Source organism: Equus asinus, chromosome 17 (genome assembly GCF_041296235.1).
Source record: "Equus asinus isolate D_3611 breed Donkey chromosome 17, EquAss-T2T_v2, whole genome shotgun sequence".
In the NCBI taxonomy this organism is placed as follows: domain Eukaryota; kingdom Metazoa; phylum Chordata; class Mammalia; order Perissodactyla; family Equidae; genus Equus; species Equus asinus.
This window is the reverse complement of record NC_091806.1, coordinates 48,732,616-48,747,812: the sequence shown is the minus strand read 5'-3', so window position 1 is coordinate 48,747,812 and position 15,197 is coordinate 48,732,616. Positions and strand designations below refer to the sequence as shown.

Below are 15,197 nucleotides of genomic sequence, written 5' to 3'. Positions count from 1 at the left end.
TATTTGTCCCATCTGTTCTTTGCTCCTTTTTCTCTCTTTTTCTGTTTTCTGCAAAAATTAACTGAATAACTTTTTAGTGATTTTCTTGGTTCCTTCCTGGCTTATTAACTGTAACCCATTGTTTTCTTATTTTAGTATTTGCTTGTGGTTTGTAGTTTACGTCTTTAACTTATCAGAGTCTACCCTCAAGTGATACACGATTTCACACATAGTAGCAGAACTTTACAACAGTGCTCCCTCCTGGCCTGTGTGCTACTGTGCTCACGCAATTTGCTGTTACATATGCTGTCAACTCCACACCAAGCAGTTACTTTTTTTGTTTAAACCATTACTTATCTTTTCAAAATATTTAAAAAGTAACAAAATTTTCACGTGTTTACTCATATAGTTACCCTTTCTGGGGCCCTTCCGTCCTTTGTGTACATCCATAATTCCATCTCACATAATTTTCCTTCTGGCTGACGGACTTTACTATTTTTTGTAGCACTGATCTGCTGGTGACAAACACTCTCAGCTCTTGAATATCTGAAAAAAGGTCTCTATTTCAGCTGAACTTTTGCAGGATATTTTCAGTAGGTATAGTACCCTAGGTTGACATGTTTTTGTCCCCCCAGTACTTTAAAGATGCTGCTCCACGATCTTCTCCCTGCATTGTTCCCAGTGAGAAATCTGTATTATCCTCATTTTTATTCCCTTGTACAGACCTTATTTCTCTGTACGTATGTAGTGTAAGTTTTTTCTCTGGCTGCTTTTAAGATCTTTTTTCTTTACTGCTAGTTTTGAACCGTTTGATTAAGCTGCATCTTGGTGTTGTTTTCTTCACGGTCCTTGTTTTTGGGGTTTGTTGAGCTTCTTGGATCTGTGGGTTTATGATTTTCATCAAATTTGGAAAAATTTCAGCCCTTTTTTCTTCAAACACTTTTTCTGTCTCCTCTTTTCTCTCCTTTCATTCAGGAAATCCAGTTACACGTGTGTGAGACCACGAGAAGTTGTCCAAGGCTCACTGAGGCTCTTTTTAGGCCTAAACAATTCTCTTTTCTCTCTGCTTAATTTTAGATACCACCTGCTGCAACATCTTCAAGTTCATTACTTTTTTCTTTTGCATCATCTAATTTGCCATTAACCCAACCCAGTGTATTTTTCATCTCAGATATTGTAGAAATTCAATTTGGATCTTTAAAAAAAATTTTTTTTTAAAGATTGGCACCTGAGCTAACAACTGTTGCCTTTTTAAAAAATTTTTCTCCCCAAATTCCCCCAGTACATAGTTGTATATTTTAGTTGTGGGTCCTTCTAGCAGTGGCATGTGGTATGTTGCCTCAGCATGGCCAGACAAGCAGTGCCATGCCCAGGATCCAAAGGAGTGAAACCCTGGGCCACCGACATGGAGCACGTGAACTTAACCACTTGGCCACGGGACCAGCCCCTGGATCTTTTTTAATATCTTCCATGTCTCTACATACTTTTTCAACTTACCGAATATAGTAACAATAACTGTTTTAGTATCTTGGTCTATTAATGAGTTTGTCCTTGTTAACATCTTTGTCAATTTTGGATATTTATTTATTTATCAATCTCCTCATTATGTGTCAGATTTTCCTGCTCTTTTCATGCTCGGCATTTGTGATCTGATATCAGATACCATAGCTTTTATCTTTTTAGGTGCTAGATAGTCGTGTTTTTCTATCTCTCAGCTTTGTCCTGGGACATCGTTGAGTTACTTGGGAACACTTGGGTGCCCCCGGGTCAGGCAGGACGGGGGCAGTGTTCAGTCTAGGGAAAATTGCCCCCCCAACTAGCAAAGCAGGAGCCTACCATGGACCCTGTCCTGTGCCTCATGAGTCATGTGTTTCCCATGCTGGCTGGTCAGTCAGCCTTGTTCCCAGCCTAAGGGAGAGTGGGGCACCATCCTCTAACGCTTGAGGGAAATTCTTTCCCCATCTCTGGTATTTTCCTCACTTGTGTGCCCTGATCCGTCCTCTGCTGGGGACTCAAAGGGAGATTTCTGCACATCTCTGGGATTTCCCCCTCTGTATAGCTCTGTCCTCTCCAGAATCTGCCCTGAGGACTCCTGCTTCTCCAGCCTCCTCGGGTCCGAGCTCTGCCTCTGCAACCAAAGCTGCGCCAGGCTCCGCCAGGGCACCTCCTTCTGCACCACGGCCTGGAAATTGTCTCAGGGCAGTAATAGGGCAGCTGCAGCTCCCCCCCGCCATACGTTTCCCATCTCTTGATAGCCCTCTGTGCTTTGCTGCCTGCTGTCCAGTGTCTTGAAAACCATTGTTTCCTGAATTTGGTCCTCTTTTTTTTTTTGACCGTTTGGGGAGAGGGAGAGAGTAAAATCAGCTCTTATCACTCCATCTTGGTCAGAAATGGAGCCTTCATTCTTTAACTTTTAACCTTTTTCATATTTGTACTTAGGACATCTTTCATATTTCTGTTATTTTAAAAAATGTCTCTTTTCTTCCATCTTGATTAGATTTGCCTATTTTGTTGGTCTTGGAAAAACATTAGTTTTTCGTTTTATCGGCTATTTTCTGCCTTGTTCATTTCTTCCCTCATCACCAGTAGTTAGCCCTTCTTCCTTCTTTTCCATTTATTTTGGATTTTCTTTTCCCAACGTTCCTGAGTTGAACGCTTTGTTCAATCTCTCTCATTTTCTAAGGAGTCCACCGAAAGCCATAAAATTGTTTGGGGTTAGGATTTTTCACGGGGATTGTTCTCATGGCTGTTCGTTTTCAAAAAGCCTGGGCTTGCTGTTCTTTATCCTGAGAGCTGTTCAGAGGACTGCTCTCTTCTCTCGCAGTTGCCCTGCTAGTGACTGACCTTGTGATGTTTTCTTTCTAGTTTTATTGCCTCGTGGTTAGAAAGTTTGGCCTGGAGGAGCTGTCCTGTCTTGAAGGCGTTGCAATTTCTTCATGGTCTAATACACGCTCACTTTCTGTTCGTAGGGCACAAGACGGACTTGGTGGAGGGGCGGCCTCTCCCCTGCCAGTGGGCTGGGGTGACTGCTGTCCCAGTGGGCTTGACGAGCCCTCAGGGTCACAGCCCCAGGAGCCTGACTCAGCGCCCGGGCTCACGAGGGGCCCAGATGGAGCGATGAGGAGGAGGCAGAATCAATGGAATTCAGCTACAGGCTGGCTGATCCTCTCCTCTCACTTGCTGGCCAGCCTTTGGCAAGTCACTTCCTCTTTCCAGACTCAGTGTACCGGTCTGCCACACGAGCAATGGGCGTTTGAAAATGTAGGTTTTATTATTATTCAGGTATGGCCAGGCCACCGATCAGGAGATGGCTGCCATTGAAAAGATGGTTTGTCACTCACTGTTCCCAAGAGAGGGGGCAGGTAATGCCATGCAGGGCCACATGGGGAAGCACCTGGGTTGAGCAGGAGGCAGAGGGAGTGAGGGGGAAACGTGGGCAAGAGCCTTAATTGTGGTTTCTGTGGGAAGGAAATGATGAGGCGGGGCAAGCAGGCTTAGGCTGGCTAGTTTGAATAATTTCAGTGAATTCAGGGCATTGGGGCTGCCCCTCGTTGTCTGGTAGCTGGCCATGGGCTGATTAGGGCAGGCGACAATGGTCCTGAGTATGAGACTCTCATGGAGGAGGCAGTGGGGGCGCAGGCTCTGGAGTGGCTGGTTTGCACATGAAGGGTGTGCTGGCAGGCCAGTCCTTTGTGATCTCTAGGAATTGGCTATCCCTGGAAAGGGCAGTCTCTCCAGGGTCAGCAAAGCCCCAAGATGTCAAAGCATCAAATACAGACTAGAAAAGATAGCATTACAATGGGCCCAATGCTCACTTAGTCCAGTACGGTAGCCACCAGCCACATGTGGCTATTTAGCACTGGAAATGTGGCCAGTCTGAACTGAAACGCACTGTAAGTATAAAAACGCACATCTGATTTCGAAAACTTAGCATGAAAAGAAAATGTGAGCTATCTCATTAATACATTTTCAGGGGCCGGCTCTATGACCGAGTGGTTAAGTTCGTGAACTCTGCTTCGGCAGCCCAGGATTTCACCGGTTCGGATCCTGGGCCTGGCCCTAGTGCTGCTCATCAAGCCATGCTGAGGTGGCGTCCCACACAGCAGAACTAGAAGGATCTACAACTAGAATATACAACTATGTACTGGGGGGCTTTGGGGAGAAGAAGAAGGGAAAAAAATAATTTTCTATGTTGATTACATGTTGAAATGCATTTACTTTGGATACACCACTAAAATTCATTTTCCTTAGTTTTTTTAATGTGGCTATTAGATAATTCAAAGTTGCGTATGAGGTTCATATTCTATTTCTCCTGGGTGGTGCTACTCTAGGTGGGCTGCAGCCCTCCCAACACACGCTCCCCTGGCAGACCTTGTACCCCTGGAGGTGGAAAGTGTCATGCACTTGGCACCCCACGCCCAGAGGGGACGCCACGTTCCTCTCTCCAGAGCAGTTTTTGAATGTGTCCTCTCAGTTATGACGGCTAATTTTACGTGTCAATGTGACGGGGCTCAGGATCCCCAGATTAGACCTTGCTCTGGGCGTGTCTGTGAGGGGGTTTCTGGATGAGATTCCCGTTGGAATTGGTGGGTCAGTAAAGCAGACGGCCCTCCCCAGTGTGGGTGGGCATCATCCAGTCCACTGAGGGCCTGGATGAGCAAAAGGCAGAAGAAGGATGAATTCGCCCCTTTTCCTGCCTGATTGCTTGAGCTGGGACATCCATCCTCCGTCCTTGGCCCTCCTGGCTCTTGGGCCTTTAGACCGGGACTGAATTACACCAGTGGCTTTGCTGGATCTCCAGTTCACAGGCACCAGATCATGGGACTCCCATCCTCCATAATGCCATGAGCCAACCTCGCAAGATAAATCTCTTTCTGTGTATTGCTCAGCTTCTCTGGATGACCCCGACTAGCATGTCAGTGAATCTGAAGCTTCTGGATGCCCTTCATTCCCCAAGGCTCCTGTTCCCCCTGCAGCTGGATTCCAGAAGGCTCTTGGCTCCTGAGTGACCTAAACAGATGGAAGCGACTCACGCACAAGGACTACAGCACCATCTGTGTGTTGGAAGAAGGTGCCAGCTTGGCCCAGCTGGACTCCCAGACTCCCAACTCACGACCTGACCCAGAGAACGAATCAGGAAGCCAGTGATGAAGGGCAGAGCCCCTGGAGGGGGCAGAGACGGAGCCGGGCAGTGGGCTCAGGCTGTGTGCGGATAGAGTGAGGAGCCCAGCCCAAGCCGGCCAGCAGCCCGCCCCACCGGCCCTTGCCTGGGCCATGGAGCTCACTCAGGCCTCCACGGCTACTCCCAGAAAGGCCTGGTCCAATATCGCCAAGGGGGAGGCCCAAGAGGGTCCAGACACAACCCCATTGCTTTGAGGAGGGGGCCCAGAACCTCTCAGAAGAGCTAGTTCCAGAGCTTGTGTCTCCCCAGGGTACCCCAAGCTTGCAGGGTGCCACACCTTGGTCCCATGGAGCCCATGGTGATTTCAGAGTTGACAAGCGCTCAGTCTCGGTCAGCCCTGGAGCAGGGGCTGCCATGCTCCCAGTGGGCAGCAGGAAGCTGGGCTGCTGGGACCTCTCAGGGTCAGCAGCGGAGCTGTGCCTGGATGCTGTGGGCTCTCGCCGCTCCCATCAACGGCTGGTTCAGGGCGGACTTCTCCAGATGCTCTGTGCAGGACATGAGCCCCACTTGGCAAAGCACTGTCACGCACTGGGCACGGGTGGTGTCCCTCAGGCGTAGAGGGAGAGAAGGATTCGCGTCCACGTTCGCGGAGCCGTCAGGACAGAGAACTCAGGCAGTCCCAATTTGGTGTGACGAGTGACAAGCTGTGTGAAGGAGAGGGGGTGGAGGAGTCAGGGCAGGCTTCCAGGTGAGAGGTGAGGTGATGTTAAAACTGAAGAGGAGGCCAGCGGGGTGGGGGATGGGGGGGAGCACCAGTGGGCAAAGGAGCTCAGCCTTGATCCTGAGGCACGACCCGACTCGCCTCGTCAGGTCCCTCCCGTTTCCAGGCGGCGCACAGACAGGAGGAGGCAGAGACCGAACCAGGAGACCAGGAGACCCGGGCGGAGGCACAAGCTGCATCTCAGGGCACGATGGTGATATGGCTGTCGACACATGTGGATGAAGGAGAGGGAGGGTGCAGTGGCTGGGGGGTTGGGGGGTCCTCCTCTGAGAAGGGCCTACGTGGAGGAGTGTGCTTAAGGAAAAGAAGGACGGTTCAGCCTGCAGGGACTTGAATCTGAGAAGCCTGTGGGATGACCGTGGTGTGGTCCACGTGTCACGTGGTCATGCCAGTCATCCAGAGCAGTGGGTCAGCAAACCGTGGCCAAATGGGGCCCATTGTCTGCTTTTGCGCTGCCCTCAAGCTGAGAATGCTGGTCACATTTATAAGTGGTTAAAAAAACTAAAATCCACACTCACTAGATATTATCAAAAAAACTAGTATAGAGCCAGCCCTGATGGCCTAGTGGTTAAAGTTTGACACACTCGGCTTCCGTGGCCCAGGTTCGGTTCCCGGGCACGGAACCACAAACACTCGTCTGTCAGTGGCCATGCTGTGGCGGCAGCCCACAGAGAAGAACCAGAAGAACTTGGTGGGGGCAGGGGAGGAGAAATAAAAAACATTTTAAATAAAAAATGTTAGCTTAGGGCGAACCTTCCCCTGGATAAAGAAAACCATTATTAAAAAAACAGAAAATGACAAATGTTGGTGAGGATGTGGAGAAACTGGAAGCCTTGTGCATCTCTGGAATGTAAAATGGTGCAGCCACTGAGGAAAACAGTAGGGAGGTTCCTCAAAAAATTAAAAATAGAATTATCCTATGACACACCGATCCCACTCTCGGGTATACCCCCAAAGGAAGTGAAAGCAAGGACTCACACAGATACTTGTACATCCATATTCACAGCAGCGTTCTTCACAACAGCCAAAAGGTGGAAGCGACCCAAGCATCCATTGATGGATGAATGGATACACAACATGTGGTGCACTCATGCGTTGTTGAACGATGGGGACACATTCTGAGAAATGCATCGTTAGGCAATTGCATCATTGCGTGGACATCACAGAGCGCACTCACACAAACCTAGATGGTATAGCCCGCCACGCACCTCGGCTATAAGGTCCTAATTTTATGAGACCGCTGTTGTGTATGCGGTCTGCCACTGACGGAAATGTAATTACGTAGCTCACGACTGTACGTACAACGGAGCATTCAGCCTTAGAAAAGAGGGAAATGCTGACACATGCTACAACGTAGATAAACTTTGAGGACACTATGCTGAGTCAAATAAGACAGCTGTGAAGAAGTGCAGGATGAGGACCACATGGAGAGCCAGACCCAGCTACCTGGCCGTCCAGCTGTCCCCCTAGCTGAACGCAGCTGCAAGAGCAAGCCAGGCCAACCCAGCAGAGGCACCATGCGTGCACCAACACAGGGAATCCCGAGAAATAATAAACCATCATCAAAGGCAGTAGAACCTGGGTAGTCTGTTCTGTGGCAACAGATAACTGAGGGTCTGCAGGCCCCAGAGGCTGAGCAGGCGGCCAGGCAAGGATTGTCAAGGCCCCTTTGCAGGACTCCGGGATTCTTCCTGTATCCTTGACATGGCCAGGGCAGGGAGGGCAGGCAGACCATCAGGGAAGGAGGGGGGGCGGCCTCTGACCAGGGAGAGGATGCTGAGGTGACCCAGGGCTTCTGTCCTGGACCGGGAAGAAGGTCAGGCCACCAGGATCCAAGCTTAGGGCCCTGATTTCTATCTGGATTGCTCCAGTGGCCAGAGGTGTGACTGTGGACACATTCCAGGTACTCTGAGTCAGCTTCCTCTTAAGACACATAGGGCCCCACGCCAACCTGGCTGCAGGCAGGTACCAGCCTCCAGCTCACTCCCCAAAGCGGGAAGGCCAAGCCAACGTGCCAGGAGAGTCCCGCAGGGTGAGGAGAGCTGGTGGGCACCACAAGGCAGGCAGTACCCACGTTCCTTCTGCCCTGTGGGCTCCCTGGGAAGGGGCCCTAAGACCTCCCCCCAGCCAGAACGGAAGGCAGCTCCAGGCAGCACCGGCCACCGCACCACTCCGTTCCCAGAGGTCCTGGCCCAGGAGGGTCTGGCCACCTTTGGGAAAACCTGACGGGCTATGGCCTTTGAGGGCCCAAGGCCACTTGGCTGGTGCTCCTGGCCTTGGGGCAGGACAAAATCCTCCCATTAACGGTGCATTCTGAACACTTCCGCAGTCACTGCTCCCTCAGACCCCGAAATTTCCAAGGATCAGGGAGAAACTCTCTTGACGTCCCACCTCCACTGGAGCCCAGGCCTGCGCTGGCACAAGGCTGCTGCTCCAGCGACCTCCCCCCACCGGCCCATCTCCCGGGGTGGGGGAGAGAGGGAGGTCCTAGCCGAGAGGATGGGTGGCTGACGCCGGAGGAGTGGCACTGAAGAAGGAGCGAGGGCCTTGAGAGCGGGTAGGAACCGGCGGGTGAGCGGCCAGAGCGAACGGGACCAGGAAGGCAGGAAAATTTGAGGTAGCGCGGTAAAGGGAGGCAGCTGCGGGGGCGGAGGCAGGGGCGGGGGCGGAGGCACTGACGGCCCCTGGTCCGAAGGGGTCGGTACAAATCTCCAGGCCCCTCACGTCAGGGCTCCCCAAGGCCGGGGTCGCACGGAAACCACAGGCAGAGGGCGAGCACTGGGGGTGGGGGAAACGCGCCGCAGGAACCTGAAGTCCCCACGCCCCTCGCCCTGTCTCGACCACTGCTCACGGCCCGCCCTGCCCCAAGAGCTGCGTCGCCCTCTCCCATTCCGGGTGGAGGAATACATCAGTGGGCGCCGAGCAGAAGAACAGGTGGGCGTGGGTGCGCGCCCACCCGACCTGGGGACGGGGCCGGGCGGGGCCGAGCGGGTGCCCAGCTTTGTTAGCGACGCTCCCAGGAGCCACGCGCCCGGCGTACGCGCTTCCTCCCAGGGGCCGGGCGTGGGGCCGCGCCCGCCGCGATTGGCCGAACTGGCGGCCCGCGATTGGCTGAGACCCCGGCCCCCGCCCCTCGGCTGCAGGGGGGCCGGGCGCGGGTGCGGGTGGCAGGGCGCGTGCTGCCCCCGGGGGTCTCGCGCGCCTACCGGACACCTGTGCCGTCGCTGGGGCCACGCCCTTCCCCCAAGGCGCGCGCTGCGCGTGCGAACGACTGGCTGCCCGGGGGACTTGCGGGCTGCGCACGGGGTTGGGTGGGGGTACCGACGATTGCTCCCGGGACCTGTGGACTGCGCTCGGGCGACGGAGGTCGCACCGGGGACCTGCTGACAGCGCCCAGAGATTGGGGGGGGAGTGGAGCGTGCACCGGGGACCTTGGGACAGCAGTTTGGGGTGGAGGGCGCACACGGGACTTGCATACTGCGTCTTGGGAGGCGCACTGAGCACCTGCTGGAAGTGGGGGGCCCACCGGGGACCTGCGGACTGTGCCCGGGGGACGGGGTGGGGGGCGCTCTCACAGCTTGGTCTTTGCAGGTTGTGTGCACAAGGGGGAGGGCAAAGCGTGGCGGGAGGGCGAGGCAAGGGAAGGAGGGCGTGAGAAAGGAGGCGGCGGCGGCGCGGAGGAGGGTTATCTATACATTTAAAAACGAGCCGCCTGAGTCGCGCCGGGAAGACTTGGGGAGCGTCCGACAGCACGCGCGGGACACGAGCGCCCCACGCTCCCCCGCGCGCACGGCCCGCCACTTCTCGGCCTCCAGTGCCTTGCTGTCCCGGGGCCCCAGACAACCTGGGACGCGTACTCTGGGGAGTCTCTGCGGCGCACGCAGTGCCAGAGGCCCCCTTGGGGCTCGACCGTTGACCCACCGATCTCCGTCCCTCTGCCCGCATTTTCCTGCGGCAAGCCGGAGCTCGGAGGAATTGCCGAGCGAGTGAATGCCGGAGCGATGGACAGCGGCGCGCTGCCCCGGCCCGCGCCCCCCGCGCCTGGCGTCTCGGGCGGCTGCGCCACTCGGCGGCGACCTGTGTCCCCAGAGCTGCTGCGCTGTAGCCGGCGGCGGCGGCCAGGCGCGGCGGAGACCGGGGGTGGCGCTGCGGCTGTGGCGCGGCGCAACGAGCGCGAGCGCAACCGCGTGAAGCTGGTGAACTTGGGGTTCCAGGCCCTGCGGCAGCACGTGCCGCACGGCGGCGCCAGCAAGAAGCTGAGCAAGGTGGAGACACTGCGCTCGGCCGTGGAATACATCCGCGCGCTGCAGCGCCTGCTGGCCGAGCACGATGCGGTGCGCGCCGCGTTGGCTGGGGGGCTGCTGGCGCCAGCTGCGCGGCCCCCAGCACCTCGAGGGCCGCGCGGGACCCCCGCCGCCGCCGCCTCGCCCTCCTGCGCCTCATCGTCCCCGGGCCGCGGGGGCAGCTCGGTACCCGGATCCCCGCGCTCCGCCTACTCGTCGGACGAGAGCGGCTGTGAGGGTGCGCTGAGCCCCGAGGAGCGCGAGCTGCTTGACTTCTCCAGCTGGTTAGGGGGCTACTGAGCGCCCGCCTGACGAGGTAACCACCGGGCGGCGAAGAAGAGGGAGGGTCGGAGGCAAGGGCGGCCAGGCAGGGTGAAGTGGACAGGCCCCACGGCTCGGGCCCCCGAGAGCCAGTGGAGCTGAGCTCAGGGCCAGGTTATGGCTTCGATTTCGCTCACTTTTCATTTTCCCCAAACTTTTTCAAGCCTGTGCGAGACCAGCGTGTGTTTGTCTGGATTGCAACACTTCCTCTCGCTGCTCCGCCGCCGAAAGGGGAGCGGGGCTGGGGGGGTGGGGGGTGCCCTCGGGCGGGTGAGGCCCCGAAGGCTTGCGGATACCTAGGCAGATCGGCGTGCTTGGAGGCGGGGTGACTTTGCATTGCAAATCGTGCTCCCGGCCTGGGTGGCAGAAATGAGTCGGCGGGTGCCGAGCCCTGACTCACAGTGGCTCGCTGAGCCGGCCCCGCCCCCCGCCCCGGCGCGGGCTGCAGAGCGAAGCCGAGGCACCCACAGACTCAAGCTCCAACTTCGACCAAGCAAACGAAAGTGCCGACTTCGCTTGTGGGAGGTGGGGGCAGGGCCAGCTCCCGCACTAACGCGCGTTCCTGTCCCCCTTCCCTCCTTGCAGCCGCGCCCTGGACGCTGAGCGGCAGGCGTGCTCACCACCTGGGAGCCAGCACGGTGGACCCGCCCGTGCCTCTGTCCCCGCCGTCCCGGCGGGCCAAGCCGCCACCGAGCCGGGGACCCCGCCGACGCCCCCTCGGCCGTCCAGCCTGACCAGGTGCCGCTGTGGAAACGGTCGCGGCCTGACCTCGCGCGGTTCCGACCGTCCCTCCCGCCTCCGGGCTTTCCACGTGGAAGGGGGCTGGGCACCGACACTTGGAGGATTTTCTGACGGGCAGAGGATTTTGTGAGGGCGTCACGGAGAATCCATTTTTTACACATTCACTTGAACTGTCCAGGGACACTGGCAATAGGAAGACTTATTTTTGTACAAAGAATCTTTAGACTTGGGACACAATAAAGGTTATCTACCCCCGCTCCACCCCCACTACCTGGAATTTTCTAACCTGGTCAAGATCGGACCCCGCAGGACCTGAGGGGCAGGGTTCCTGGCGGGCGTACCCTCAGCGCTGGGTTGATGCAGGGCAGCCCTCTGGGCTTGCGAGAGACCCGGGGCGGGAAACCTGTTTTTGGGAAGGTGGACTTTATAAATAAATCAGTGTATATATATACACACCAGTGTATCAGTGGTGTTGGGGTGCCCTCTCCATACCCTCGGGCTCCCCATTTCCCGGGTGGGGGCAGGGCATGGATGGCAGGGTGGCAGCCCAGACTCTGAACCTGGCAAGCCTGGCCCCCTGTGGGCACTTCTCCCTGGACGCAGCCCCCTCCTCTGTAGGTGGGCAGAAAGATGTGACGTCTGGGAGGCCAGCCTGGTGGCCACTATGCCAAAGCGATTCATAGGCACCTTGTGGGGCTGGGGATTTCCAGCAGATGGTGGCAGACTGGTGGGAGGTCCGGGCTACTTTGTAGCTGGGAAGCTGAGGCCAGAGGCTGCTGACAAGTATGGGGGTCTGGGGCAAGTGCCCAGGGTGGGGCCAGACCCCAGGCCATCTGTCCTGGGGACACCAGCCCACCGTCTGTCTCGGGGTCCAGCCTGCCTGGGTTCAGATCTCCACTGCCCGCCACCAGCTGGGTGACCTGGCAAGTTGTTCAACCTTCAAATGGGGGTGACAGCAGGCACTGTGAGAACCGCCCTTGAGAGGAACAAGGAAGCACCCCCAGACTCCTCCAGCCCAGAGGGCCGCCTCGGGGAGATCACTCAGCTCCACCTTTGACCCGGGCCTCGGCGGCTTTGAAGTCTCACTGTGCCCAAGTGCTTTTATTGCAGGGGTGGGGTGGGGCTGACAGGGATCCCCCAGGCTGCTTTAGGGTGCTGGAGGCACCCCTTCCTTCCACAGGGAGTGGTTGGGTCAAAGCCGTTGAAACCCTGGGAGGCGGAGCAGCCGGTGTTGGCAGAGAGCAGATGTCTCCTGGGGGACCGTGGTGACAGGGTCGGTGGGTCTGATGGAGCTGCGACTTGGCTGGCCGGGGCCAGCAGGACAGCTCTGGCTTGAGGCTGCAGAGCTGAGCCAACCTGCCTGGTCCAAGGGACAGAAGGGGGCGCGTTGCATGGCCACCCTGCAAGGGCCACCCCACAGCCTTCTCCAGGGACCCATGCTCGGGTCAGTGACCTCAATGAGCCACAGGACCTGGGCTCTCCCGTGACTCCTCACCTTGACCCCAGGGAGGGGCCTGCAACCACCAGGACATGGGTGGTGGTGGGCACAGTGGGACCACGATGAGTTTGGGGGAGGAAAACACAGGAGAACGGGGCTGGGAGGAAAGGACCACCCTCCCTGCCGAGGGAGCACGGCCTCCGTGTGGCTGATGAAGCTCTGCAAAGCGTGAGTTCTGCCATCTTTGCTTCCCATTTTTTATTATGGAGAATTCCAAACATATGCAAAAGGTCTGAAGTGGTGTCTGGACAACTTTTCTGTACTGGGAACCGTCAGGCTCTTAGCATGCATCAGTGTGCCTAGGGGAAACCCTGCCCTCATGGAGCCTGTGTTCTAGTGGGGGTCATGGGGCCTCAGCCATCAGCAGGGTCTGGATGAGCCAATTGTAAGGTTGGCTAGTGATGGACACGCAGGGCCCTCAGAAGCCCCCATCACTATTGTCCACAATTATTGACACCCAGCCACTCACACCCCATCCACCCCTCCCCTCCGCCCCAAAGGGTTTTGAAGCAAATCCCAGACCCCATATTGTTTCACCCATAAATCCTCTGCGTCTGCCTCTAAAGGAATCCCCAATCCCACTCTCGCCACAAGTGAGCGACAGTTCCCCCGTTTCTTCAAATGCCCAGCCCTCTGATTGTCTCAAAGTATTTTTTACAGTTGGTTTTATAAAACTAGGATGCAGCCCAGGTCCACACATCGAATTTGTTAGAGGGTCTCTTAAGCCTCTTGTAAGCGTTTCTTTATTAGAGCAATGGGTCGTGTGTTCGGCAGCGTCTCCCGCGTCTGGGTGTTGCTGATGGCACCACTTTGGGCGTTATTTCTCGAGCGTCTGTCCCTGTATTTCCGTAGACTGGGGTGGGAGGTCAGAAGGTGATGCGTGGTCAGGTTCTGGTTTGGCTTTTGTTTCCTGCAGTTGCATCTGGTCGGGAGACACCTATGCGGGACCGGATCACTGATGGTCCAAGCGGGGACGTTTGTGAGACGGGCAAGGGCTGTGGTTGGCAATCCTCCAGGACAGCAGGTGCATCACGTGGGCCCGCTGGCCTACTTACGAAGCCTACAACGACGATATACAGCTATGTACAGGGGCTTTGGGGAGAAACAACAAAAGAGGAAGATTGGCAACAGATGTTAGCTCAGGGCCAATCTTCCTCACTAAAAAGTATACTTAAAAAAAAAAAAAATGAATGGGCGTGGGACCTGGAGGTCCAGATAAGGCAGACCTGGATGCATGGAAGTCCGTGCTCGGCTCTGGCCTCCATCGGGGCCGGGCCTGTGTCACAGAGCCCCCCATGTGGACGGCCTAAGGAGACGCATTCTTTTTCCGACATGTTCAGGACGAAGAGACTGGGTAAATATCAGCCACAGGGACAAACACAGGATAACAAAGCAGGGCTCCTTGGGGCGCCCACTGTCACGAGATGAGAACGATGTACTGTCCCTGAGTAGCAAAGTGTCCTCAGAGTGCTCCCCAAGACTCTGGTCACCCAGACTGTGCCATCCCCTCTACCACCCCAGCCCTGCCCATACAGAGTCTGCTGGGTCTGATTTTGTGAGGTCGTTTTAGTAAAGACCCCTGGCCTCCATCCTACTCCAAGGCCAAAAGGACCTTTCCTCCCACCCCATATATTGGGGTCCCTGACCTAATTTCCTCTTGCAGCCCCTGGTCATCCTCCATCTGGAATCGGCTTCATCCTCCAGGAGGGAGCAAGGCCTGGACCAGGGGGCTCCCCACAGAGCCCAGCTGCCCTCACAGCAGCGCCTGGCGCCAGCTGGAGCCCTGGGCCAGGTGGGCATCTGTCCAGATGTGCTGATCTGGAACACTAAATTGCTAAGGTGCACTCCCCAGGACAGCCCCCAGGCAGGGCCCCACCCTCCTGGGAGAGAAATACTGCGAGGACTCAGGAACGGAGCCATCCCGGTGTGGGTCCTGATTCCCATCATTCTGGCTTTAATTTCGGATTAGGGGAGGGGCCCTTGCAGCCCACCCATCAGTCTGCCTCGGAAGCGTCGAGGGTCTCTGGGCACCTGGGGAAACAAACCTACAGGCCAGCTCTCCCCGCCCCTCCACTCCCCACCCAGGGCCAGCTGCAGAATTTTCAGGGCCCTGGGCCAAAATGAAAACATGGCACCCTTGTTCAAAACTTGGGAAAAACGTGAGGTTAAAAGCGCTGAAATATAAAGCTTCTTCCTTTTTCCCATGGCCTATGTCTTATGATGTTTCAAATTTGCTATTCAATGCCGTTCTCAGAGAAATGAACCATTTAAGTGATTGGTATGAATTTTACCGTCCACCGTTATGCTGTGCAAGGCCAGTCTTACATGCAAATACGGGAGCGTCGAACTTTGGTGCAGAATCACGGAACGACACGTTCGTGTTATGTGGCTCATCCCGGCGCCTGTGTTTGATTGTTACCAGGACGCAAAGCCAGCGCAGCCGTCTTTTTTTCCCTCCTCGATGCACACCTC

The 15,197-nt window shown here is 56.1% G+C and overlaps 1 protein-coding gene across 1 annotated transcript; it reads left to right on the top strand.

Moving 5' to 3' along the window:
• Positions 1–9,547: 9,547 nt before the first annotated feature.
• ASCL2 (achaete-scute family bHLH transcription factor 2) lies at positions 9,548–13,819 on the top strand. The gene is made up of 2 exons (XM_014830248.3): positions 9,548–10,481; positions 11,072–13,819. The coding sequence occupies exon 1, from the start codon at positions 9,884–9,886 to the stop codon at positions 10,463–10,465; it is 582 nt and encodes a 193-aa protein (XP_014685734.1). The 5' UTR covers positions 9,548–9,883; the 3' UTR covers positions 10,466–10,481; positions 11,072–13,819.
• The last annotated feature ends 1,378 nt before the right edge of the window (positions 13,820–15,197 follow it).